The sequence below is a fragment of the Chelonia mydas genome, chromosome 2, assembly GCF_015237465.2.
Source record: "Chelonia mydas isolate rCheMyd1 chromosome 2, rCheMyd1.pri.v2, whole genome shotgun sequence".
NCBI classification, from domain to species: domain Eukaryota; kingdom Metazoa; phylum Chordata; order Testudines; family Cheloniidae; genus Chelonia; species Chelonia mydas.
In genome coordinates, this window is record NC_057850.1 from 44,465,823 (window position 1) to 44,493,701 (window position 27,879).

The 27,879-nt window shown below is 42.8% G+C and overlaps 1 protein-coding gene across 2 annotated transcripts in view; it reads right to left on the reverse strand.

Moving 5' to 3' along the window:
• Positions 1-1,033: 1,033 nt before the first annotated feature.
• SLC26A7 (solute carrier family 26 member 7) overlaps positions 1,034-27,879 on the reverse strand; it is a 141,913-nt gene continuing 115,067 nt past the window's right edge. For both annotated transcript variants that reach the window (XM_043539357.1, XM_027818245.3), the window contains 6 exons: positions 18,239-18,376; positions 13,550-13,598; positions 5,701-5,804; positions 4,586-4,640; positions 4,395-4,498; positions 1,034-1,818 (listed from right to left, as the gene is read on the reverse strand). In XM_043539357.1, the coding sequence (XP_043395292.1) occupies positions 1,783-1,818; positions 4,395-4,498; positions 4,586-4,640; positions 5,701-5,804; positions 13,550-13,598; positions 18,239-18,376 (486 nt within the window). In that variant the 3' untranslated portion in view covers positions 1,034-1,782. The remainder of the gene's footprint in view (positions 1,819-4,394; positions 4,499-4,585; positions 4,641-5,700; positions 5,805-13,549; positions 13,599-18,238; positions 18,377-27,879) is intronic.

Genomic DNA, 27,879 nt, shown 5'->3' on the forward strand with positions numbered 1-27,879 from the left:
TTGCCCTCTTCTTCCCTTCTCCTGGTTGTCACTATGCTGCATATCATGGCCACTTGGAACACAGAGAGAGAACTAGATGATTCTGCTCCAGAAGGACAGATTCCTAACAAGCAGTAGCACTTGAACTAAAAGAGAATTTCCTTTAACTGTTAACAGGTTAGCACCAATAACAAACAATGGAGCAGCTGTGATTGCATCCAGTAAAGGAACAATCATATACATACACACTATCCAGCATATTACAATATAAATGAACTACCTGAAAATTAAATAGTGGGTGCCATCTCTGTGATATGGAACCCATAATCTCTTGGGAGAGACAGACTTCAGTACTTCTGACTAAATAGCAAATCAGTAAAGTTTAAATAAAGCATTGAAGGTACCTCAGACTAGCTACAAAAAGTCATCTTCCCTTATTTTGCAATGCTTTGGGGGATTAATTTAACTACACTAACATTTACCTTTAGAAAGAAGGAACTAGATAACAAGCAGCTATCAGTGTACTCTAGTAATCACTTCATTTTTTAATCATAAGGTTAATTATAAATTAGGCCAATTTCTCAATTTTACAGAGGGACAGATTAAGCTGTACACTGCCCCACTCCAGCACACACTGATTTACTCTGGTAAATCTGGCCCAGAATTTACAAGGCCAAACTTTCAAATTGCTGCCCTGAAAATGTTCATGCATCTGCTTCTATGTACAAGATCCACATTTACATGTGCAGCTGCGCAGCGGAACACCATTATCCCACCTGCGTAGTGGGCAATTGCTCATTTTTCCCACTAAAATGTATGTCCTGCATGTGCAATTTTAGGTGCACTTTTGAAAATCTGTTCCATGATATGATGTTTTGGCTAGATTCTCAAGTGGTGTAAATTTGTGCAGTTCTATTAAAGTCAATGGAGCTATGTGGATTTATACCAATTGAGAATGTGGCCCATAGTATTCTTGGGCCTGAGACTGTGTATTGAGCCAGAGTCACATACATATGCAGACTCCACATGCATCAGTGAGGATCAAACCTGGGACCTTTAGAACCAAAAGTAAAAGCCTCTTCTTCCACTTGAACTAAAGAACTCCTTTGGTTTAACAAAATAGCAAGCTGTAATAGTCACTGGCACTGGTCTCTGGAGGGAGACATGATAACATATACTAAGCCAGTATATTCTTTGCACACTCAAAATGCCCACTGACCTCCCATTGGGCATTAAATAGTAAAGAAGGATTAAGTGTACAAGAAATGCAGGACTGGGTTAGGTGCACAGGGTTATACAATATGATGTTGCTATTGCATGTGTTTGGTTTTAAGAAGAAAAGGATTAAAGCAGACATTTGAAACAAAACTGGGTTTTGTATATGGTGCGCTGCATATACCGCACCAGTCACTACAGATCATTTGCAAAAGTTCATAATGTCTTATTCTTCCATGCACAAAACTATAGTTGTGCATTACAAATTAAGTTACTATAGAATGAGCTAAAACAATATAAATCACTTTAAAAGGTTGCTATCCCATGTCTGCTTTCTAATATTTTGTATCTAAAAGTGTACAAAAATACTAATATATATATCCACAATAGAACAATCCATTGTATGAACACTCTCTCAGCAGCGGTAGCTGAGGAGAAATCTTTGGTAGCACTGATTGTCTATTAAACATATTTGGCATACAAAATACTACCTACATGATCTCACAAAAAAAGATGTAAGGAAAAGCAATGGCGTAGTTCATTCTGTATGTTAGCAGATCAAAATAGCCACCCTGTGTCATGTCGACTTCACACTTCATCGTGATCACTGAGGTTGCGGAAATTCTAAAATTGAAGAAACAGAAAGTTTCGCCTTATTATCATGTATTACCAAATTATCATCCACATTGTGAGTGCACAGCACATGAAACAGTAGGAAAGCAAGTACCTAATTTAAAAATCTACATCAAGCACTGCAAAGAGAGATAAATCCAAAGGCTATACAGTTCCTCCTCATTATAAACAAAACAACAGATGAGCCACAAGCCTCTTGGCATGATTAATGAAATTCAGACAGTATGACGTTACCGCTGGAAACCAGATATATGTGGAAGAGCCTTGATATTTCGGTATGACAGAGTTTGATGTGGGAGGTAACCATTATGCCAGCCTGTCCACCTCCCTACCAATGCAAGACTATTCTCTCCTGCAGAGGGTCAAGCGTAAAATAGAACACCACAGACACTTTCTATCAGTAGGAGCTCCTTCTACTCCATTTCCAGTGGTGTCTTCCTCATCTCCCCTTCCCCCATACTGCTTCTCTGCCCTTCTCCAATCCCCAGGAGTAGTGAGAACAAGGAACATATCAAGACACCTAATTCCAGTAAATTGAATGCTCTCTGTTGAGGTTTGCAATTCCTTCACACAAGTTAAGTATAACGGGCCAACCGAAGCATTTAGCTAGTGGCCTGGATTGGGGATGTGTGTATGTGGAGCTGCAACACTCTGGAAGATCTTGGGGACAGATTGTGCCTCAAGAGGGTTGATCCTTTTCTGAGCCCTTTGAGAATTCCTTGGCTCGTTTGGGTAATTTTTAATTGGCCCTGTTCCTTGCTCAGGAAGATGGGTGGAGGAAGGAAGGTGAAGACTCCTTGACTAAGGCATAAGGGACAAGCTAATCTAATACCTTTCAACATTTCTAACTGCCTAGTATGTGTCCTTCCTGTTGCTCTACACCCCTGTCTCCCTTTCCTCAAGTATTCCATCCTATTTCCTTCCTCCTGCCGTGATGAATACCTGACTGTGATGAATACCACTATGCTGCACTGTGATCTTGCATACCTCGGGGTAGCTCCTAGGCATGCAATGTACCATGAAGTACATTTAAAAGTGGGAAATATACAAAATGCAATAGTTGCCATTAAAAAGTCTGAGTCTGCTAACAGTTACCAGTAGCTACCAGTTTTCCCCGACACAAAACAGGAAATAACTCTGTAGTAACTACATAGGATCTATCTGGCAAACTGAGTTTTTAACAGTAGCTCTAATGGCCACAGTGCAACTGGCTCAAGATAGAGAAGGAAGTGGTTGGTTGGAGCAGATAGCACTAGGGTCTGTGGGATTCTAACAAATAAAGAATAAGTAGGAGATCAGGAGAAGGGAAGAGCTAGAAGGTGAACATCTGGGCAAATTTTATCAGTCGCTTTAGGAAGATAATCCCTATTATAGGGAGGAAAAATGAGTGGTCAGCAGCAGCCCAGATATAGTGGTGGAGGTAGATAACAAAAATCAGTTCCTGGTTCAGACTGGGAACTTGGTCCAGGATCCATCTTTTGGGGGGCCCATACAAGCTTTTTAAGGCACCTCTGAAATGTTTGCATTTTGCAGCATCACTAGAGGAAGGTGGCACTGGACATCAGGATTCTATTCACAGGTTGCCACCAACTGCCTCTGTGGCTTTGAACAAGTCAATTGTGATTATGTTTTCCAACGTACATTACTTTGCATTTTTCAACAGTAAATTTCATCTGCCATTTTGTTGCCCAATCAGCCCTTTGTAACTCTTAGCCAGCTTTGGACTTAACCATCTTCAGTAATTTTATATCATCTGCAAACTCTGCCACCTCACTGTTTACCGCTTTTTTCAGATCATTTATGAATATGTTGAACAACACTGGTCCAATACAGATCCTTGGTGGACCCAACTGTGAAAACGGACCTTTTATTCATACCCTTTGTTTCCTATCTTTTAACCAGTCCTGATCAACGGGAGGACCTTCCCTCTTATCCCATGACTGCTTACTCTGCTTAAGAACCTTTGCTAAGGGACCTTGTCAAAGGCTCTGACTGCCAAAAGCAGTTTATATTATGAGCACAGAGCAGCTTTTATAGTTCTTTTAACAAGGAATACAAGAACCGGTTTTTACCAAATAAAAACTGGTTCAAACTTCAACCCTTGTTTCCTGAACCAAGCCTCCCTCTGCACACACATAGCTCTCTCTGCTGTCTTTCAAGAATAGTCTGTTCTCTCATCTGCGGACTCTCACCAAAATGCCTTCCTTCCCTAAGGTTCCCCCTTTCATCCTTTCCTACGCCCTTTTAAATTCAAGCTGGGGAACTCAGTAGCACCTGTGTAATTCTGTTTTGGTGTAACCTAGACAGTATTATACACCAAAGCATAGCCCCAAAAATTGCCAAGATCCATAAGTCATCACCAAAGCAAGGGGAGGGACTGGTGTGAGGAGAGAATCATTAACAATGGAAGTGAGTTGTTTGGTGGGAGAGGGTGGGTAGAAAGGTAGGTTTGTGTCCAAAGGATTCACTGGGGGTATGGGACTTCTACACTGCAATAAATTTTTATAAGCACCCAAACCAAGCCTTTGAACCTTTTGGATGTCACCTATCACTGCTTTAAAACTCACCCTGTTTACATGAATGGCACCAATTGCAGAAGAAACGGATTCAAAGAAGATAGGATTTTCAGATCCTAGATTTCCACTGTACTGCATTGCTTTTACCAAGGAAGCTGTAATAAGACACATACATGAACATTAAAAAGATAATGTAAGCATTTAAACTACTGTTAAAAATTTGTCTGTGGCCTGATACTTGCCTTTACAATGTGCTAGTAACACGTCGATACTTCTGTTTTTAAAATCCATGTAAATCTAAAGGAGTGACAACAATAAAGATTTTACAAAATTGTTTGAAGCATCGACTATGAATAAAATACTCAAAATAATTTAGATATTCAAAACAAAACAAGGAACATGCTGTAATGGATTCAAGTTTTATCAAAAACTGACACCAGAGGGAGCCATTCTATAATATTAACAGTACAAAGCTATTGGTACAGTAATTTCCCCAGTATGGCATGACACTGTTCAATACAACAGAAGAACAGTCCTTCATTCCCTTTTAGGATTAATCCAGCTATTCATTTATATGTTCAGCAGCTTTATTCTCATTTGGAAATTTCCATGAAATTGGATCTGTTCTACAGCCACTCATATCCATTCTACATTACAATTGGGCAGCTCAAAAGCTACAACCAGAACTTGACGGATCAAGGATTGGCAGGTCAGACTGAAGAGCAAAAGTTATTTAGGGCCAGCTTGTGCCATCCTAATTTAGTCATTGCCCAGTAAACATCTTCTGCTAAATTCAATCCCAATAGCACCAACAGGAATTAACTTTTGGAAAGTAATTTCTGAACTACTGTATATAGCTGAATGATCACTATTATCATTAGATTTATTTTTTGTACTGTAGTAGCACAAAGGGGCCCCGTTCCTGGGCCAGAACTCCACCATTCTAAGCACTGTACTAACACAGATGTGAACAAAATGTGGTGATCACTAAAACCTAACTCCAATGGATTAGCTAGAAAGCAATATTTTCACATAAATAAAAGCCAAAAGCCTAAGGGCCAAGTTTAGGCTTCTTGTAAGTATATGCCACTCCACTAAAGTCAATGCAACTGCACCAGGTCTGATATTGGCCCTAAATCTGTTTTAGATGAAAAAAGGAAGGGGTTTGGGGGGAGTGATTGCAGAAGATCTGGCCCCAAACAATTAAACATTAATTTTCAATGTAAACACATTTCAGTTTAAAGACGAAATCTACAATCACCTCTCTCACACAAGGAATCCTATTGGATCTACTTGCATGAGTGAGGAGAACATGGCTTTGGCTCCAGTTTTGTATATATAAAATGTATATAAATACCTGAAGAAGCACAGAGATTCCGGTATAGTCAAAGAAAGTCAGTCCACTGCAGTCTAATATTAAAGCACATCTCTCGTTGGGGCATGGCTGTAATGACAGCTCACCTATAGATTTGACAGAAATATTGTTAAGTGTGAAATGCCTACTGGAATCTCCATAGGAATATGAACATTTTTCTGAAAATAAATGGAAAATACCATGTTACAAAACTTTCTGTTGTATAGTGAGAAGCATGGGAATGGCTCAGTTCAGGTGCACAGTAGAAAAATTGGTGTGAAGCAGTATCAGTGGGATAATGGGATGAAATTAAGAAAGGGGGAAATTAGCTTGGATATCAGGGAATGTCTTGCCAGTCAGAAATATTAGACAGTAGAATAGTCTCCCTAGGGAAATGGGGGAAGCCTCTTTGGTCATGAATTTCAAAACTAGCCTGGTCAATATTCTAGCAGATGTAGGGAATGAGCCTATAGTGGCAAGGAGATGGACTGGATCATTTAATAGTTCTTGTCCACTGTAATAAGAATGATTAGCATTTACATAGCACTGTACATATTCAATGCAGCAAATAAACATTAATCAGTCTGTGATTAAGGCCCCAGTCCAGCAAAGCCTTTTAACAAATGCCTGAGTTTAAGCCTATTAAGTATGGATACACAGGGATAAAAAAGGCATGGCTGGCCCAACTGACTCGGGCTCATGGGGCTCAGGCTGTGGGGCTAAAAATTGCTGTGTAGACATTTGAGCTTGGACTAGAACCTGAGCTCTGGGCCTTCCAGGCTTGCAGGGCTTCAGAGCCCAAGAACCATGAGCCTGAGTCAGCTGACCTGGGCCAGCCATGGCTCTTCTGCAGGGCTTTTAGCCCTGTGTAGACATCCCTTAGGATCCCATTGGAATCAAATGGATGACACACATATTTAGACCTAAGGACATATTTAACTGCTTTGTTGGATTGGACTAAGTATTTTAGGGCTTTCGTAATGGAGAAAAGTAGGAAACAAAATATATTTATTGATGCCATACTGTGAATAAATGTTAACTTTAAAGATAATTACCACAACATACAAAGCACTCCAGAAAAGATGGGAGCTTGAATATAAAGATGGGTTAAGTTAAATATTTGTGTCAGAATAGATAAAGAGATTTAAAATTCTTGAAGGGATTAAGAGTTCCAGAATGGTGTGGAATTATATTGGCACAAATTCCATCCTGTGAGTAGTCTAAGACACACACACAGGTAATCAAAGCCAAGAATGCCTTATTGCTATGGCAGCATCCACTACAGCTGCTTACGCCAGAGCTGAATTTAGCTCAGGGTGTGTAGTGTGGAACAAAATTAATGTTTATTTTTTATTGATTAAACCAATCCCATGCCAGACATAAATGTATGTTGATATAGCACTACAGTGGTACTTAGGCTCCGTGCCTACACAAGGGAGTGAAGGAGGAAGAATAAGTAAGAATTCCTCAGCCTTCCACCCTGGTATGGGCCACCCAGATTTTGGCTCTGGGCATACAGCACATACTTAGTCCCTTTCAGAGTAAGTGAGGATGCCATGGGTGGGGAGAGGTAAGGCTTGATCCTTGGTTTCATTTTCTTCCCCTGTTCACTAGCTAGCACAACTAAGTAGGCACAGTGATGTCTCAATTTGCTGTTGGTATAGGCCAATGGTAATTTACTATTCCCCTAGAGCAAAAAGGGATCAGGGGAAAAACTGAGACAGTGACAATGTGTCTTCCTTCCAGGACTACTCTTGGAGTGATGCTCAGAGTCTAAAATCAAAATGTAGTCCATAGGTTACTGGTATAACCACAAACATCCACAACTATATTCCAGACATATCTCTCTTTTGAAGAACTTCAGGACTATTTGTTGGTGCTTATTCTCATGCTGCTAGAAACTCTACTACTAAATGAACCCAAATGAAATTCACTGCTCTGCAGAGATTGAGCACCACTTAAATCCTCACAATAGGGCTTAAGTGTGATCTAAGTAGTACAGGTCTTATGCTAGCTTTCAGCATGGACACAAATTTTACACACTGTGTAGAATCATTCATCCAAATGAAATCTGCACTCCACACTGGTTGACATTTCTGAGCTTTTGGGGAAATGCTGGTACAGTACTTTATAGTCTTTACTAGAAGTTCTTACAAGTTGCTGTGCTTTACAGCTATAGCCATGCACTCAGTTGCCTCAAATAAAAAAATCTAATGCAATATAAACATCATAAACATAGTTAATAAAGGTTAATAATTAATAACAGTCAGATAATAGCCCAAATTCAAGTTTTCCTCCATAGCCTGAATGCTAACAAGCTTTTTCAATAGACGTAACAGCTGAACTCCTTCCATGCTTGAGATCATCCATATAAAGAAGAGCCTGCAATTTTGCTTAGCCTGTATGAATGTATGCACTATGTTCTGACATTTTATGAGGTGTAGTATGAGAGGGGTTTATGCATTTAAGTCTTAAATAAAAACAAACCTTTAGTTTGTTCCATATGCTGAGGTAAGGTACCACTGTTAATTTCAATCTCCATTTTCTTTGCTTTTACTGTAAATGGCTTTAAAAGCCATAAAGTTTTAACATGGTTTTAATCCTTTTGTATTTTTCAGTCTTGTACTAACTAAGGCTCCGATCCTGCAGTGAACTCTGAATAGGCACAGGGGGCCCACCTGATGCAGATGTTGTTGCATGATCAGGGCATGCAACTGTGTTATTTCCTCATTTTACCAGCAAACGCTGTACATTTGATTTTTGTGTTGAGAGAACAGGCTTCCTGCATGCCCGAGCAATATTTTTATGCTCATCCCTGGTCATTTGTCCAAGAAGAGCGGCGGGGAACCAGCTGAGCAGCGGCAAACAGCAGAGCAGCTAACAGCAGGAGTTTGCCTGGGATCTGTGTTGGTGAGTAACTGAGTGTGTGTTTGTTGTGAGGATCTGAGTGTTGTATCTGAGTGTTTGTTGTGAGGACATTTTGACCGTGTGTTTGTTTGTTTGCTTGAAAAGGACGGGAATTGGGAGTGCTTTGTTCCAGGTGACCCTGACCGTACAAAAAGCCAGTCGGCAGCGAACCAGCTGAGCGGTGGGGAACCAGCAGAGCAGCTAACAGCAGGAGTTTGCCTGGGAGTTCGCCTGGGGAGAGCCCACTGAGGCTTACATCTTGCCAGCTTCTCTGAGTAGTTACTGCATCTCCTAAGGAAGCTCGTAGAAGGAAGGTAATATGGATGGGGGGTGTTCAGCTGTTGTGACCTGCACTGGATGTGCTATGTTTGTCTTTCTTCCACAGGACAGAAGCAACTTTGTCTGTACAAAGTGCAAACTGGTCTCCATATTGGAAGAGAAGGTTCAAGGTCTGGAGCAATAGGTATCGACCCTGCGTTGCATAAGAGAAACTGAAGATTTCCTGGACAGACGTCAGGATATGCTTCTGCGGGCACAAGGTTCTGAAGATTCAGAGCAGGCTGCACAGCGGGGACAGGAGGCCGGTGAAGAAATTTGGCATCATGTGACCTCCAGAAGAAGAAAGGGGAACGTCCATGTACCAGCAACGCAGATGCAGATAAGTAACCATTTTCATGTTCTCTCCATAGGTACCAATGTGGAGAGTGGACCAGATGATACGTCTGAGGGAAGGGAGCAGAAGGAGACTCCGGCAGTTGGAAGGCATGAGATGCACTGTCGTAGAGTTGGGGGTTCCACGACCACCGCTCCCAAGAGAAGGAGGCGGGTGGTGGTGGTCGGGGACTCTCTCCTCAGGGGGACTGAGTCATCTATCTGCCGCCCCAACCAGGAAAACCGAGAAGTCTGCTGCTTGCCAGGAGCGAAGATTCACGATGTGACGGAGAGACTGCCGAGACTCATCAAGCCCTGGGATCACTACCCCTTCCTGCTTCTCCACGTGGGCACCAATGATACTGCCAAGAATGACCTTGAGCGGATCACTGCAGACTACGTGGCTCTGGGAAGAAGGATAAAGGAGTTGGAGGCCCAATGATGTCCTCGTCCATCCGCCCTGTGGAAGGAAAGGGCCTGGGTAGAGAACGTCGAATCGTGGAAGTCAACGAATGGCTATGCAGGTGGTGTCGGCGAGAAGGCTTTGGATTCTTTGACCATGTGATGGTGTTCCAAGAAGGAGGAGTGCTACGCAGAGACGGGCTCCACCTAACGAAGAGAGGGAAGAGCATCTTCGCAAGCAGGCTAGCTAACCTAATGAGGAGGGCTTTAAACTAGGTTCACCGGGGGAAAGAGACCAAAGCCCTGAGGTAAGTGGGGAAGTGGGATACCGGGAGGAAGCATGAGCAGGAGCGTGTGAGAGGGGAGGGCTCCTGCCTCATATTGAGAAAGAGGGGCGATCAGCAGGTTATCTCAAGTGCCTATACACAAATGCAAGAAGCCTGGGAAACAAACAGGGAGAACTGGAAGTCCTGGCAAAGTCAAGGAATTATGATGTGATTGGAATAACAGAGACTTGGTGGGATAACTCACATGACTGGAGTACTGTCATGGACGGATATAAGCTGTTCAGGAAGGACAGGCAGGGCAGAAAAGGTGGGGGAGTTGCACTGTATGTAAGAGAGCAGTATGACTGCTCAGAGCTCCAGTATGAAACTGCAGAAAAACCTGAGTCTCTGGATTAAGTTTAGAAGTGTGAGCAACAAGGGTGATGTCGTGGTGGGAGTCTGCTATAGACCACCGGACCAGGGGGATGAGGTGGACGAGGCTTTCTTCCGGCAACTCGCAGAAGCTACTAGATCGCATGCCCTGGTTCTCATGGGAGACTTCAATCACCCTGATATCTGCTGGGAGAGCAATACAGCGGTGCACAGACAATCCAGGAAGTTTTTGGAAAATGTAGGGGACAATTTCCTGGTGCAAGTGCTGGAGGAACCAACTAGGGGCAGAGCTTTTCTTGACCTACTGCTCACAAACCGGGAAGAATTAGTAGGGGAAGCAAAAGTGGATGGGAACCTGGGAGGCAGTGACCATGAGATGGTCAAGTTCAGGATCCTGACACAAGGAGGAAAGGAAAGCAGCAGAATACGGACCCTGGACTTCAGAAAAGCAGACTTTGACTCCCTCAGGAAACTGATGGGCAAGATCCCCTGGGAGAATAACATGAGGGGGAAATGAGTCCAGGAGAGCTGGCTTTATTTTAAAGAATCCTTATTGAAGTTATAGGGACAAACCATCCCGATGTGTAGAAAGAATAGTAAATATGGCAAGTGACCAGCTTGGCTTAAGAGTGAAATCCTTGATGATCTTAAACACAAAAAAGCAGCTTACAAGAAGTAGAAGATTGGACAAATGACCAGGGATGAGTATAAAAATATTGCTCGGGCATGCAGGAGTGAAATCCGGAAGGCCAAATCACATCTGGAGTTGCAGCTAGCAAGAGATGTTAAGAGTAACAAGAAGGGTTTCTTCAGGTATGTTGGCAACAAGAAGAAAGTCAAGGAAAGTGTGGGCCCCTTACTGAATGAGGGAGGCAACCTAGTGACAGAGGATGTGGAAAAAGCTAATGTACTCAATACTTTTTTTGCCTCTGTCTTCACGAACAAGGTCAGCTCCCAGACTACTGCACTGGGGAGGAGGTGACCAGCCCTCTGTGGAGAAAGAAGTGGTTCGGGACTATTTAGAAAAGCTGGACATGCACAAGTCCATGGGGCCGGATGCGTTGCATCCGAGAGTGCTAAAGGAGTTGGCAGATATGATTGCGGAGCCATTGGCCATTATCTCTGAAAACTCATGGCGATCCGGGGAAGTCCCGGACGACTGGAAAAAGGCTAATGTAGTGCCCATCTTTAAAAAAGGGAAGAAGGAGGATCCTAAGAACTACAGGCCAGTCAGCCTCACCTCAGTCCCCGGAAAAATCATGCAGCAGGTCCTCAAGGAATCAATTCTGAAGCACTTAGAGGAGAGGAAAGCGATCAGCAACAGTCAGCATGGATTCACCAAGGGCAAGTCATGCTTGACTAATCTAATTGCCTTCTATGATGAGATAACTGGTTCTGTGGATGAAGGGAAAGCAGTGGACGTGTTGTTCCTTGACTTTAGCAAAGCTTTTGACACGGTCTCCCACAGTATTCTTGCCAGCAAGTTAAAGAAGTATGGGATGGATGAATGGACTATAAGGTGGATAGAAAGCTGGCTAGATCGTCGGGCTCAACGGGTAGTGATCAATGGCTCCGTGTCTAGTTGGCAACCGGTATCAAGTGGAGTGCCCCAAGGGTTGGTCCTCGGGCCGGTTTTGTTCAATATCTACATAAATGATCTGGAGGATGGTATGGATTGCACCCTCAGCAAGTTTGCAGATGACACTAAACTGGGAGGAGAGGTAGATACACTGGAGGGCAAGGATAGGATACAGAGGGCCCTAGACAAATTAGAGGATTGGGCCAAAAGAAATCTGATGAGGTTCAACAAGGACAAGTGCAGAGTCCTGCACTTAGGACGGAAGAATCCCATGCACCGCTACAGACTAGGGACTGAATGGCTCGGCAGCAGCTCTGCAGAAAAGGACCTAGGGGTTACAGTGGACAAGAAGCTGGATATGAGTCAACAGTGTGCCATTGTTGCCAAGAAGGCCAATGGCATTTTGGGATGTATAAGTAGGGGCATTACCAGCAGATCGAGGGACGTGATCGTTTCCCTCTATTCGACATTGGTGAGGCCTCATCTGGAGTACTGTGTCCAGTTTTGGGCCCCACACTACAAGAAGGATGTGGAAAAATTGGAGAGAGTCCAGCGGAGGGCAACAAAAATGATTAGGGGGCTGGAACACATGACTTATGAGGAGAGGCTGAGGGAACTGGGATTGTTTAGTCTACAGAAGAGAAGAATGAGAGGGGATTTGATAGCTGCTTTCAACTACCTGAAACGTGATTCCAAAGAGGATGGATCTAGACTATTCTCAGTGGTAGCGGATGACAGGACAAGGAGTAATGGTCTCAACTTGCAGTGGGGGAGGTTTAGGTTGGATATCAGGAAAAACTTTTTCACTAGGAGGGTGGTGAAACACTGGAATGCGTTACCTAGGGAGGTGGTGGAATCTCCTTCCTTAGAAGTTTTTAAGGTCAGGCTTGACAAAGCCCTGGCTGGGGTGATTTAATTGGGGATCGGTCCTGCTTTGAGCAGGGGGTTGGACTAGATGACCTCCTGAGGTCCCTTCCAACCCTGATATTCTATGATTCTATGATTCTGCTTGGCTCTGGTGAGGCCCCAGCTTGAGCACTGTGTCCAGTTCTGAGCACCACAATTTAGGAAAGATGTGGACAAACTGGAAAGAGTCCAGAGGAGAGCAACAAAAATTATAAAAAGATTTAGAAAACCTGTCCTATGAGGAAAGGTTAAAAAACCCAACCATGTTTATTCTTGAGAAAAGAAGACTGAGGGGACCTGATAAGTCTTCCAATATGTTAAGGGCTGTTATGAAGAGGATGGTGATCGATTGTCCTCCATACCCACTGCAGGGAAGACAAGAAGTAGTGGGCTTAATCCGCAGCAAGGGAGATTTAGGTTGGATATTAGGAAAAATCTTTCTAACTATAAAGGTAGTTAAGCTCTGAAATAGTCTTCCAAGGGTGGTTGTGGAGTCCCTATCATTGGAAGCTCTTAAAAACAAGTTGGACAAACACCTGGTTTAGATTTACTTGGTCCTGCCACAGTGCAGGGGGCTGGATTTTATGATCTCTTAAGGTCTCCTACAGCCCTACATGATTCTATGCTTTACTTGGTGTGTGTCTATGGAATGAAAATTCATTTACAAATAAATGGAAAAATTTGGAACCAGCTGATGCACTTGAAACCCCCTCTTACTTTCAACTTGTATCTTACATGGTAAACTCACCATGACAATTTCCATTGGATACTGGATTGAGCAACGTGTTCTGTTCACACTGAAACAAAAGCAATCAACAATATAAGTACTGGGGGAGACGGTAATCAGGTCTCATGCCTCCTTTGTTGATTTCCTTACTGAGAAACAGAATTAAGAGTCCAGAAAAAATATCAAAATTGTCTTTCTGTAACTCAATGTTGTGGATCCATTGTATCTGTGGAATAAAGGAAGCAAGCATTTCCCAGTTATCTCAACCTGTTTACTATTGCAGCTGACTTTCACCTTCTGAGCCAACCACAAACCTGAATCTGGGTTCAGCAGATGTATTATTTTAATGACTCTTCAAAGGATGCTAAACAGGACTGGTCAAAAGACAGGAAAATAATTTTTTGAAAAATTTCAGTATTTCAAAGTTGTTTCCATTTCACAGGATTCAAAATGGACCCATTTTCTGTAAAATTGTCTGCAATATTTTAAATTCAATTCTACTGAAACCATTTTCTAAATTCTTCATTTACCAAAAATACAATTTACTAAAAAGAGTTTTAGATCAACAAAACTGTTAATACTTTTGATATATAACATTTATGATAAATATTGCAGCAAAAATATTACAGAAAATTTCACAAAAATGGAAAAAAATCAATGCTGATAATTTTTTGCGAAAAGTTTTATCTTTTGAAAAAAGGCCAATTTTCTACAAAAAACTGTGCAAAAAATTTCACCCAGTTCCAGTGTTAAGCTCTTTTTAGTACAGAGAACAGACTAAATCCCTGCACCAAGGAACCTCTAAACTAATTTCAGACACAAATCAAATGCATTTCTCTCTATTTAGGTATTTATATGGCTCCTCTCACTACAGTTTTGCAGTACCTTCCCACTATTAAAAGAAAAAGCATCAGCAACAGTAAAACTCTCTCACTCCCCTAAAACTGGAATAGGTATGAGTGAGTAAATTGGAATAGCAGGATGCCTTTGGTAACACTCCCTAGAACCACAGTCATATGCATTTTTTTCAAATATTCTATTTATTTTCCCCAAAAATATTAGCAGTGCAGAAAATTAAGCAGAGTTATTACTTTAGGGCCTAATTCTCAACAGTTTTACCAACCTAACTCCCTACTGGTTCCAAATGAGTTGCTCCTGATTTACAGTAGCATGGGAGGAGAACTGGAAACTGAGAGTTCAATTTCCAGAGATGTTGAGCACCTGCAGTAGCCATTGACTACACCTGAACAGTAGGTAATCATTTCTTTTGAAAATCAGGCCTTTAAATCCTGATCCAAAGTTCACTAAAGTTAATGTAAGGCATCCCATGGACTTTGGATCAGCGCATTAGCATCTTTCACTGAATCACATAAACAAATATATTAGAAAAGGAATACTTGTGGCACCTTAGAGACTAACCAATTTATCTGAGCATAAGCTTTTGTGAGCTACAGCTCACTTCATCGGATGCATACTGTGGAAAGTGTAGAAGATCTTTTTATATACACACAAAGCATGAAAAAATACCTCCTCCCACCCCATTCTCCTGCTGGTAATAGCTTATCTAAAGTGATCACTCTCCTTACAATGTGTATGATAATCAAGGTGGGCCATTTCCAGCACAAATCCAGGGTTTAACAAGAACGTCTGAGGCGGGGGGGGGGGGGGTAGGAAAAAATAAGGGGAAATAGGTTACCTTGCATAATGACTTAGCCACTCCCAGTCTCTATTCAAGCCTAAGTTAATTGTATCCAATTTGCAAATGAATTCCAATTCAACAGTTTCTCGCTGGAGTCTGGATTTGAAGTTATTTTGTTGTAATATAGCAACTTTCATGCCTGTAATCGCGTGACCAGAGAGATTGAAGTGTTCTCCGACTGGTTTATGAATGTTATAATTCTTGACATCTGATTTGTGTCCATTTATTCTTTTACACAGAGACTGTCCAGTTTGACCAATGTACATGGCAGAGGGGCATTGCTGGCACATGATGGCATATATCACATTGGTGGATGTGCAGGTGAACGAGCCTCTGATAGTGTGGCTGATGTTATCAGGCCCTGTGATGGTGTCCCCTGAATAGATATGTGGGCACAGTTGGCAACGGGCTTTGTTGCAAGGATAGGCTCCTGGGTTAGTTGTTCTGTTGTGTGGTATGTGGTTGCTGGTGAGTATTTGCTTCAGGTTGGGGGGCTGTCTGTAGGCAAGGACTGGCCTTTCTCCCAAGATTTGTGAGAGTGTTGGGTCATCCTTCAGGATAGGTTGTAGATCCTTAATAATGCGTTGGAGGGGTTTTAGTTGGGGGCTGAAGGTGACGGCTAGTGGCGTTCTGTTATTTTCTTTGTTAGGCCTGTCCGTAGTAGGTGACTTCTGGGAACTCTTCTGGCTCTATCAATCTGTTTCTTCACTTCAGCAGGTGGGTATTGTAGTTGTAAGAATGCTTGATAGAGGTCTTGTAGGTGTTTGTCTCTGTCTGAGGGGTTGGAGCAAATGCGGTTGTATCGCAGAGCTTGGCTGTAGACGATGGATCGTGTGGTGTGGTCAGGGTGAAAGCTGGAGGCATGTAGGTAGGAATAGCAGTCAGTAGGTTTCCGATACAGGGTGGTGTTTATGTGACCATCGTTTATTAGCACTGTAGTGTCCAGGAAGTGGATCTCTTGTGTGGACTGGACCAGGCTGAGGTTGATGGTAGGATGGAAATTGTTGAAATCATGGTGGAATTCCTCAAGGGCTTCTTTTCCATGGGTCCAGATGATGAAGATGTCATCAATATAGCGCGAGTAGAGTAGGGGCGTTAGGGGATGAGAGCTGAGAAAGCGTTGTTCTAAGTCAGCCATAAAAATGTTGGCATACTGTGGGGCCATGCGGGTACCCATAGCAGTGCCGCTGATCTGAAGGTATACATTGTCCCCAAATGTAAAATAGTTATGGGTAAGGACAAAGTCACAAAGTTCAGCCACCAGGTTAGCCGTGACATTATCGGGGATAGTGTTCTTGACGGCTTGTAGTCCATCTTTGTGTGGAATGTTGGTGTAGAGGGCTTCTACATCCATAGTGGCCAGGATGATGTTATCAGGAAGATCACCGATGGACTGTAGTTTCCTCAGGAAGTCAGTGGTGTCTCGAAGGTAGCTGGGAGTGCTGGTAGCATAGGGCCTCAGGAGGGAGTCTAAATAGCCAGACATTCTGCTATCAGGGTGCCAATGCCTGAGATGATGGGGCGCCCAGGGTTTCCAGGTTTATGGATCTTGGGTAGTAGACAGAATATCCCAGGTCAGGGTTCCAGGGGTGTGTCTGTGTGGATTTGATCTTGTGCTTTTTCAGGGAGTTTCTTTAGCAAATGCTGTAGTTTCTTTTGGTAACTCTCAGTGGGATCAGAGCGTAATGGCTTGTAGAAAGTGGTGTTGGAGAGCTGCCGAGCAGCCTCTTGTTCATATTCCCACCTATTCATGATGACAACAGCACCTCCTTTGTCAGCCTTTTTGATTATGATGTCAGAGTTGTTTCTGAGGCTGTGGATGGCATTGTGTTCCGCACAGCTGAGGTTATGGGGCAAGTGATGCTGCTTTTCCACAATTTCAGCCCGTGCATGTCGGCGGAAGCACTCTATGTAGAAGTCCAGTCTGCTGTTTCGACCTTCAGGAGGAGTCCACCTAGAATCCTTCTTTTTGTAGTGTTGGTAGGGAGGTCTCTGTGGATTAGTATGTTGTTCAGAGGTATGTTGGAAATATTCCTTGAGTTGGAGACGTCAAAAATAGGATTCTAGGTCACCACAGAACTGTATCATGTTCGTGGGGGTGGAGGGGCAGAAGGAGAGGCCCCGAGATAGGACAGCTGCTTCTGCTGGGCTGAGAGTATAGTTGGATAGGTTAACAATATTGCTGGGTGGGTTGAGGGAACCATTGCTGTGGCCCCTTGTGGCATGTAGTAGTTTAGAAAGTTTAATTATAACATTCATAAACCAGTCGGAGAACACTTCAATCTCTCTGGTCACGCGATTACAGACATGAAAGTTGCTATATTACAACAAAAAAACTTCAAATCCAGACTCCAGCGAGAAACTGTCGAATTGGAATTCATTTGCAAATTGGATACAATTAACTTAGGCTTGAATAGAGACTGGGAGTGGCTAAGTCATATGCAAGGTAACCTATTTCCCCTTGTTTTTTCCTACCCCCCCCCCCCGCCTCAGACGTTCTTGTTAAACCCTGGATTTGTGCTGGAAATGGCCCACCTTGATTATCATACACATTGTAAGGAGAGTGATCACTTTAGATAAGCTATTACCAGCAGGAGAATGGGGTGGGAGGAGGTATTTTTTCATGCTTTGTGTGTATAAAAAGATCTTCTACACTTTCCACAGTATGCATCCGATGAAGTGAGCTGTAGCTCACAAAAGCTTATGCTCAAATAAATTGGTTAGTCTCTAAGGTGCCACAAGTACTCCTTTTCTTTTTGCGAATACAGACTAACACGGCTGTTACTCTGAAATATATTAGAGATATTCTTTCAAAATAATAGAAAAAACTAAATATATTTAATCTCCTGAAGTTTAAACTTGAATTTTATTCCATGGTAAACAACTAATTTATAGTATAATCTGATTTTTCTACTGCATTATCTAATTAAATGCTATGAAATCTTCTGATGGAATGCACAAGAGAAATGCAAGTAAGACTCATCATTACTAACGCATGCAGTATAATCTACCTTGTTTAGATCATCATGTGGCTGGGTGCTTGCACTGTCCTTCTGGATTATCCTTATTAGGTCACGATGGAACTTCTTGGCATTCAGAAATACTAGCGGGTTGTTCACTGAAACTATCTTTACCTGTTGTAAAGATTCCTTTGGGATGAAATAAACAAAAGACTTAGTTCCTTAAGATTTAAAAAGGGGAAATTTCTTTAAAAACCCTAGATAATACCAAACAACAATCCTGTGACAAAATTCTGAGTTACCATGGTGCTTTAACAGATTACTAATTTGATCAGTCTTCACACATGATTCTATCTTAAATTGAGGAGGAAATATAAGTAAAATTAAAAGAGTATTTAAAGGTATTTACTGAGTGTCACCTGAAGAATTTCTACCCAGTAGATAAAATTACTGAGCTTTTTGTGCATCTAAAGCTCTAACAGATGAAGAAGTAGGCTGAGCTACTCTGAAGCAAGGTTGAATCATCTGTGAACTGCAGAAGCCATTTCTGATCTTCCCAATATTATCCTCAACTACAGGCATAAAGCTAGAACCACTCTCAACTAGCCAGAATAACACAAGTTAGAGCCAACTCCAAGTGTCCCAAAGTAATATGAGCTTAATTGTGCCTTCCAGACACATCCCTAATGGTATGATAAACAGCTTCCTATTGGGGTGTTATTGTATGATCGTGTCTAGGACCTGAGAGAATTCTACTTTCAGGAAGCAATTGATGCGAGAACACTGGAGATGTGGAGCAAGGAGTATAGCCTGCATGTCGCACTGTCTCAGTTCTCTCTCTCTCTCTTTATGCTTGCACATAGAACCTTGTGTCAGAAGTGAGTCATCTCCTACAGATAGGTGAAATCAGAATTTAAGACTATTACAAACCAAACCAAGAGAAAACCGTAATCATGGCAACATACCAAATTCCTGTCCCTGAGCAGATGGACATGAAATAGAATGTGTTTAGCAACTGTATATTTTTTAAATCACAGGGGGAAAGCTATGAAAAAATGTCAATAGAGCTGGATAAAAAGGAAAACAAAGTAAGAGCAACCACACTATTAGCTGTAATTAGGAAAGACTGCCTCATGCTTCAACAGCCTCTGGACATGTTAACAGCACAGCAGGAGGACCCTGGAAACAACCTAGAAGTGCTTCAAAAATGTTTTCAACCCACAAAAAAAGTCACATACAAAAGGCATCTTTTCAACAAGTGTCATCAAGAATCTGGAGAAACAAAAGATCAGTATATTGCCAGACTGTATGAAATAGCTGACTCATGAAATTACTAAATCTTGAAAGATCTAATTTGTACTAGGTTAGTAATTGGGACAATAGATGCAGGAACTGGAATGAGAATGCTCAGAGAGCCCACTCTAACTCTAGCAAGAATCATAGGTGTGAAAAGCTAGTGAACAAACTTCCGGTAAATTGCAGAGAATAAGTGGAGCAAACACAAAGATAATTCACCAAGTAGCACAGGGAAAGCATGAATGAAACCTACTGTGTACAATGAAAATACACAGCACATTCCCAATAGACCCTGGAACAAAATGGCAATGGACCTTTTCACTGCAAACCACACAAACTACCTAGTTACTGTAGACTACTTTTCAGACCTCTGGGAACTAGTCAAATTGTCAGACAGTACTGCAGCGACCATCATCATAGACAAAGCCATGAAGCGTTTCACATTTCAACAGGCACAGTATCCCAAATTGTGTAGTTTCAGACAACTAGTCTAGTTTACTTGCAGAGTATTTGTGCAATTTACCCAGGAATGGGAATTCAGTTATATCATTTCACTTCATCACCATATCACAGCCAACTGAACAGAAAAACCTGAAAAGGCAGTTAAAAATACTAACACGGCATTAAAGAAAGCTGAAGAAAGGAAAAAAAATATAGGGCAAGGGATTCTTGAATGGAGAAACACTCCCACAGGAGGCTTTAACAGCAGCCCAGTACAATGCTTGATGTTCAGACGAACATGTACCCTGGTCCCTATCATCCCAGCATTACTATAACTGGCAGCAGTGGATGGTGTAACATACAAAGAGGAAAAGAGACCTGCAAAGGCCAAAACCTACTCTGACTGAGAAGCTAATGTCATGTACTTCTTGTACACAGTAGGTTGCAGTGCTGCTACTAGCAGGTCAGGCTTCTGTATCAGATATGCCAACTACAGAGCTTCTTTCTCAGAGAGAGAGAGAGACACACACACCAGAGATATGTCTTCCATAAGATCCTTTAATGCTCTCCCAAGATGGCTGAGGTTAGCTTAAATAAGGAGAGGTTACTTGAGTTCTTCAAGGTGTTTTGTCCCTATGGGTGCTCCACCATAGAAGGTCCACACGTCCATGCACTCTTGACCAGAGACTGCAACCAGGGCACATAGGGAGGCCCGGGCATGCTGCCAGTCAGTTCCTTCTCAATTGCAAAGTCTAACAATTCAGAAGAAGGGAAGGAGGGCAGAAGGTAAAGCACCCATAGGGATAAAACATCTTGAAGAACTAAAGTTTCTGTAATGTAAGTAGCCTCTCCTTCTCTGAGTATATGTCCCTAAGGAGGCTCCACCATAGGAGACCCCCAAGCAGTAACTCAATGAGGAAGAGGGTGCTGAGGAAGTAAGTCCAAGTCAGTTCGAAGGACTGCATTACCAAAGCCAGTATCATCTCTGGAAGCAGGTAAGAGGGCATAGTGTTTGGCAAAGGTATGGACAGAAGACTAACAAATCTCTGCTATGGGAATGTCTTTCAGTAGAGCTATAGATGGAGTCTGAGCTCTAGAATTTACTGTCACTCATGAGAGGGCTGTACCCATGCATTCTCATAACAGGTCCTGATGCAACCTGAAACCCGCTCAGACAGTCTTTGTGTGGAAATCAGTTGGCTGTTCATCCTATCCACAATCATCACAAACAGTCTAAGAGAGGCATGGAATAGTTTAGTCCTGTCCAGGTACAAGGCAAGGACCTTCCTGACATCCAAAAATGAAGGCTTGATTCTTCTCTGGAGGCATGAGGTTTTGGGTAGAAAACTGATAGGTGAATTTCCTGGTTCAGGTTATGTTCTGAGGAGCCCTTTGGGAGAAAATGAGGATGGAGATGTAATATAATCTTGTTTTTGTATAAGGTGGTGTATGGTAGGTCCACCATAAGCACTCCCAGCTCCCTCATTCACTTCACTGGGGTGTTGGCAATTAGAAAAGAAATTTTGAAGGAGAGATGGAGGATGGTTCACTATAGGTTCCTCAGGGCATTCAAAACCAGGTTGAGGTACCATTGGGGAACTAGTTGTTGAACAGGAAGAAATAAGTTGCACAGGCCCTTAAGAAATTTGGCTACTGTAGAATGGGCAAAGACTGAGCAGCCCTGGCTGGATGAGTGAAAGGCTCTGGTGGCAGCCAGATGTACTCTGATAGAGCTCATTGAGAGACCCTGTATTTAACTCAAAGACTCATAGTCTTTAATGCCAGAAAGGATTATCATAATCATCTAGTCTAGTCATAATCACACTGCAGGCCACAAAACCTCACCCACCCACTCCTCTAATAGACCCTTACCCTTGACTGAGTTACTGAAGTCCTCAAATCATGGTTAAAGACTTCAGGTTACAGAGAATTCACCATTTACAGTAATTTAAACCTGAAAGTGATCCATACCCCATGCTGCAGGAGAAAGAAAGAAAAAAACCCAAACCCTGGGTCTCTGACAGTCTGAGCCAGGGGAAAATTCCTTCCTGACCCCAAATAATTAACAGGTAGATCAGGATCTTGGAAAGCGGAACTTCTGATGCTTGAGAAGATGGGAAAGACCACCAGGACTGGAAGAACTTCCATTTTTGTAGGTCAGTCTTGGGAGTACTGGGCGTTATACTGGATATGGGGAAAAAGGTCAATTCCATGCTTGAGAGCTACTGACGAGCCATGCTCTCAGATTCACTGAGGAGGAGTTGGGATGAACAAGTAACCCTGAACTCTGTATCAACAAATCCTTTGTGATAGGAATTCTGAGGGGTATTACCTCTGAGTAGTGGATGTGGTTTGAGTACCACACTTGCCTCAGCCAAGCAGGTGCTACGATAATAACTCTCGCTCCTTCTCGATGCCGCTTGAGAAGGCTCTTGAGCATTAATGGTATAGGTGGGTATGCATAAAGAAGGATAATGGGCCATGGTGTTACCAGGGCATCCCTCTAGAGAACCATGGCCGTGACCTCCCTTAGAGCAGAACAGGTAACATTTTGCATTGTTCAGGATGTCAAAGAGCTCTACTCCAGTATACTCTGGCAGATGCTGCAGAAGACAGAGTCCTTGAGATCCCATTTGTGATCCTGCCAAAAGTGTCTGCTCAGGGACTCTGCACTTGTATTCTGGAAGCCTGGTAGACTGCTGACATTTCTATCTGATGAGCGATGCACCAAAGCCACAGCCTCAGCAACTCTGCACGTAAGGCCTGGGGACTTGCTCTGTCTTGTCAGCTGATATAATACATTGCTGTCCTGTTGTCTAGGATTACTCTGACTAAGAGACCTTGTATAGCACAAAGGAAGTGTTGGCAAGCATATGAGATTGCACAGTGATATGTTTGGATAGGCTGTTTGTTTGAAGTATATGCTGTTCTTACTCATGTCTGGAGGCATCTAAGAGGCATCTTCGCATGGAGAGTCATATACATAGAGGCCAACATGTGGCCCAAAATATTAGGCAAGTCCTCACTGTTGTTTGCAGACTGCACTGTAAATTTGAGATTAGGGTGGATAGGGTGAAGAACCTCTCCTAGGGTAGGCAGGTTCTTGCTGTTGTGGAGTCTAGAGTAGCTCCTGTAAAGTCTATTCTCTGAACTGATGATGGTATGGGGTTTCTTTGTGGTTGATAAGGAGGCCCAGAAACTGGAATAAAATTAATGCTCTGGATGTTGCCTTCTGGGCCTCTTGGATGACAGACTATGACAAAGTGGAAATTTTACGTAATATTTTTATGACACCTGTGTGTTCCTCAATTTTCCCTATATGCTGCTTTATTACCCAGTGAGTGGAAAAGGACTGTTTGTTCTCAGCGCAAGCGAAGAGAGATAGGTATGAATGTCATTTAGCTGTCTGAGCTGGGACGGGTCATTAAAAAGAAACAGCCGACGTTGACCCCATATCAATGGAGAGTCCGAGAAAACAACAGAAAACCCAAACACCAGGACACTGACACCTAGCAACCAACGAATCACAGGGAGAGAGGTTTCTCTACCCCACAGCAGGAAAACTGAGCTGTATTTTCCAGCTTGAAAACAAAGGCCTGGGAAGGTCTTGGTTGGGGGATAAGCGTTTGCTGCTGGAAGGTGTTGGGGACTCTCACCTGGGATCTGTCCAAGAAGGTCAGATTGAGAGACAGACACAGCTTGAACAATGGGGTTCACTACAGCTTGGTTTGGCTCTGGGCTAACCAAATTGGTCTATGCTTTAATATTCATTTGCTAACCTAAGGACTTCCTATGATGTGTTCCAGCTGACTATTAAACCCTGCCATTTTGACGATGCTGTTTGTGACACTGCAAATGCTTGGTGAGCTGCATTAATCCCTGAAGACTGCATAAGTCTCTACCAGGAATCTATCTCGGTTGGACTCACTGAACAGAGTTCACCATGTTAAGCAGGAGTGCTGAAGCCCCAGAAGTTCAGTCTCAGAAAGTAGCGAGGCCATGTGGCTTAACCTGGAGAAAGAATGAGATCACCTGAGGTCTGGCAACTGAAGTGGTTCCTCCAAGAAACTGCCCCAAAGCTAGGGGTGTAGCACCAATCTTGTGGATCCATGACACAGGTCCCTGAGAAGCCAGTCACCAGATATGGGAAAAATCTATATTCCCTACTGACATAGATGGGCTGCTGAGAGACTCATTGTGAACATTCTTGAGGAAATGGAGAGGCCGAAAGGAAGAACCTGATATAGATAAAAGAAAAGGAGGACTTGTGAGACCTTAGAGACTAACAAATTTATTTGAGCATAAGCTTTCGTGAGCTACTGCTTATGCTCAAATAAATTTGTTAGTCTCTAAGGTGCCACAAGTACTCCTTTTCTTTTTGCGAATACAGACTAACATGGCTGCTACTCTGAAACTTGATATAGATAGTGATCTTCCCCTACCACAAATCTTAGGAAATGCTTGTGTGACAGGTGGATGGCTACATGGAAGAGGTATCCTGCAGATTGAGGGTATTGAACCAGTCTCCTGGATCTAAGGATGGAATTATGATGGCTAGTGTCACCATTCTGAAGTGTTGTACTAGGACGCAGTTGTGCTGGTTCCTGAGATCAAGGATTGATTTCCACCATTCTTCTTTCTGGGGAACCAGGAAGTAATTGGAATAGAACCCTCTTCCGATGAACTCCTGAAGGGGTTCTGAGTCTTAGGAAAAGTGTACTGATGGTAGCAGAATGGTCTCGATATTTGAGCGGTTTGGGATCTCCTAAACTGTCTTCTCATTGCAGGCACATAAATTCCCAGTAATAGCAGCATTGCCCTGGAATCCTTGACTGTGTGGACAGAGGAGTCTATATGCTCGCTAAAGACCTTAGGTCATTCAAATAGGAGATGTTCTGCCATGTTATGACCTTCTCTTGGAAGTCCTGAGGATTGGAACCAGAATGCTCTCCTGGAAGGTCTTGAAATCTTTTGCATAGGAGGGCAGTGGTGGTATTACCACTTCATCTGGAAATGAAGAGGACCTTCCAGAAGATGAAATCTCCTCTGTCAGACTCCAGTTCCTCTTGTATATCTTCCAGTACTGGAGAAGTGTTGGGTACTAAGCTCCTCAGTGCTAATGTGTGCTGTACTATAGGATGATTTGTAGAAGCCGGTAGCTGGTACAGTACTGGTGGGTACTGGTGCTTTCTCTTAGATATCTGATGAAGCTGGTTGCCATAGTGGCCTCACGGGTCCAGTAACTGAAGGGGATAACGGATAGAACCCCATGACAATCATAATCTCTGGGCCTATGATATCTGGTAGGTTCCCCAGGCTTATCTTCATGCAAAGGGCTCACAGGGGTAGTGGAATCCATGTACAGAAATCTGAGTCTGAGCAGTCTTTCCCTGAACTAAAGAGGGCGGGGGGGGGAGCTCCAATGTCCCTATTGGTACTGAAGGCTGGAGGTTTAAATCTGTCCCAACGTGCTGCTTTTGTAGCAGTAGCATGGAGATGGTACTGGCAGATCCCCCCATAATTGGTGATTCAGGTTCATCAGCAATGAGATCCTCTGAAGAAAGAAACCTGGAAAGATGTTGAGAGCTCTGATGTCTTCACCCAAAGTTAGAGTCAGTATGAGGTGGTGAGATAGAGGCTTCTGCAGTACAAGATTATTATAGTGTCCTGTCTCTTTCAGAGGTACTGCAAAATACCAATACTGGCATGAATGGTAGCCCTGCGTGTCTCACTATGCTGCCAGGGAGCAGATGGTGCCGCTGCACTAGCTGCTCTTGTGGTAGGCACATTCAAGTGGAGCTTCTTTCTCAGTACCAACACCTCAGTACCAAACTCATTCAGAGCCTCTACTGTACCCTTACGGGGAAGAGAGGTCTCCCGAGAGTGGGTCATGTGCGATGATCTGCCCCATTCTTTATTTCCAAGTTGGGAGAGGTATATTTCCTCTCTTCTGAAGTCTTATTGTCCAGAGCTGCAGATGAAGCAGCAACAGTGACCTGGGCTGTCTTTGACATAGATGTCAATGTACGGGGTAAGAGGGCCTCCAGGAGTTAAGGCATGCTCCATTAATATAAGCTTAAGTCTATCCTACCTGCCTTCTTGGCTCTACCCTTCAAACACAGATAGACCCCTCAAACACGGACAGAGAAAGGACCTGTGGCAACTCTTATCGGTCTTAAACCCTGAGGTGTTGGGCACAATTATGCTCCAACACAAAAAATCGGAGAAGAGGAAGGAGCCCCCCCTTGACCAACACAAAATAAAGGGAAATAAAGGTATAATGAAATTAATTAAAAGAACAAAATTACTAAAACAAATAAGTAAAACAACAATTCACAAGTTAAGGTGGGATGCTGAATACAGCAGGCAGTAGAACTCTCCATGTCATGCTACAGGCAGTTGAGAACAGAGTGGTGATGGGCTCGTGCCTTCCTATATTCCCTCGTTCAGAGCAGGCACTGCTTTGTGCAGGAGCAGGCCTGCAAATACTACTTTGCAATCTCTGTTTGAGAGCACACAGGGATATATACTTGAAGAAGAAGGTATGTTATACACAGCACCACTTAGAGACTGAACAGTATGGTACAGCTTAGTATTCCATTACATCTGTCCCTTTAAGTTCTACATTCCTACCATTTATAAAATTTACACTATCATGCTGTCTTTGAAGTTCAATATGGATCAGTCTGTTAGTCTCTGAATCATACTGCTTATCTAGTTACATGACCCAAACGCATCACAGCTTGATCATCTAACTGTCCATTAGTTGCACTGACTGGCTGCTGTTGGTATGGAATCTCTAAGTCGTTCTCTTCTTGTTCCACATCCACCATCTATAGAGTTTGCTCTGTTGATTGTTCTTTTTGAGGGACACACCACAGATGTTGAAGGTTTCTACTGAACTCTCCAAGTCTGTTGTTCTCAATAGCATAGGATATTGGCAATGAATTCTTTTTCTTTACTACAGCTGGAGTTATCTATCCTTTTTCTCCATCCAATTTGACACAAACACAGTCACCAGATTCTGGATCCAGCAGTTCTCAAACTGAGTGAGGCCTGTTGTAAAAGTATACATAAGTTCTTTAAAAAGAAAAGGAGTACTTGTGGCACCTTAGAGACTAACCAATTTATTTGAGCTTAAGCTTTCGTGAGCTACAGCTCACTTCATCAGATGCTTTCAGTGGAAAATACAGTGAGGAGATTTATATACACACACAACATGAAAAAATGGGTGTTATCATACATGCTGTAAGGAGAGTGATCCCTTAAGATGAGCTATTACCAGCAGGAGAATCCATCGGTGATCTTCCTGAAACACCATCCTGGCCACTATGGATGTAGAAGCCCTCTAAACCAACATTCCACACAAAGATGGACTACAAGCCATGAGGAACAGTATCCCCGATAATGTCACGACAAACCTGGTGGCTGAACTTTGTGACTTTGTCCTCACCCATAACTATTTCACATTTGGGGACAATGTATTCCTTCAAATCAGCGGCACTGCTATGGGTACCCGCATGGCCCCACAGTATGCCAACATTTTTATGGCTGACTTAGAACAACGCTTCCTCAGCTCTCATCCCCTAATGCCCCTACTCTACTTGCGCTATATTGATGACATCTTCATCATCTGGACCGCCCCCCCCGGCCCGCTCTCCTGCTGGTAATAGCTCATCTTAAGTGATCACTTAGAACTTCTTGAAGTTGTGTGTCAGTCAAGGTCACTTATTGTAGCAGGTGTACTTTTCTGACACTGGTCTGCATGAGTCCATAGCATCCACATCCTTTACATAATTTTTGAGATCATGAGTAATTGAGTACAATACTAAGCTCCATGAGAGAGTGTCTGCTACTATCAGATTTCTCCCAGAAACGTATTTAGCAATTGTGTTAAACTGAATTGACCTTTTCAATATATGGTGGCATCTCAACAGCACTTAATCCGGTTCTTT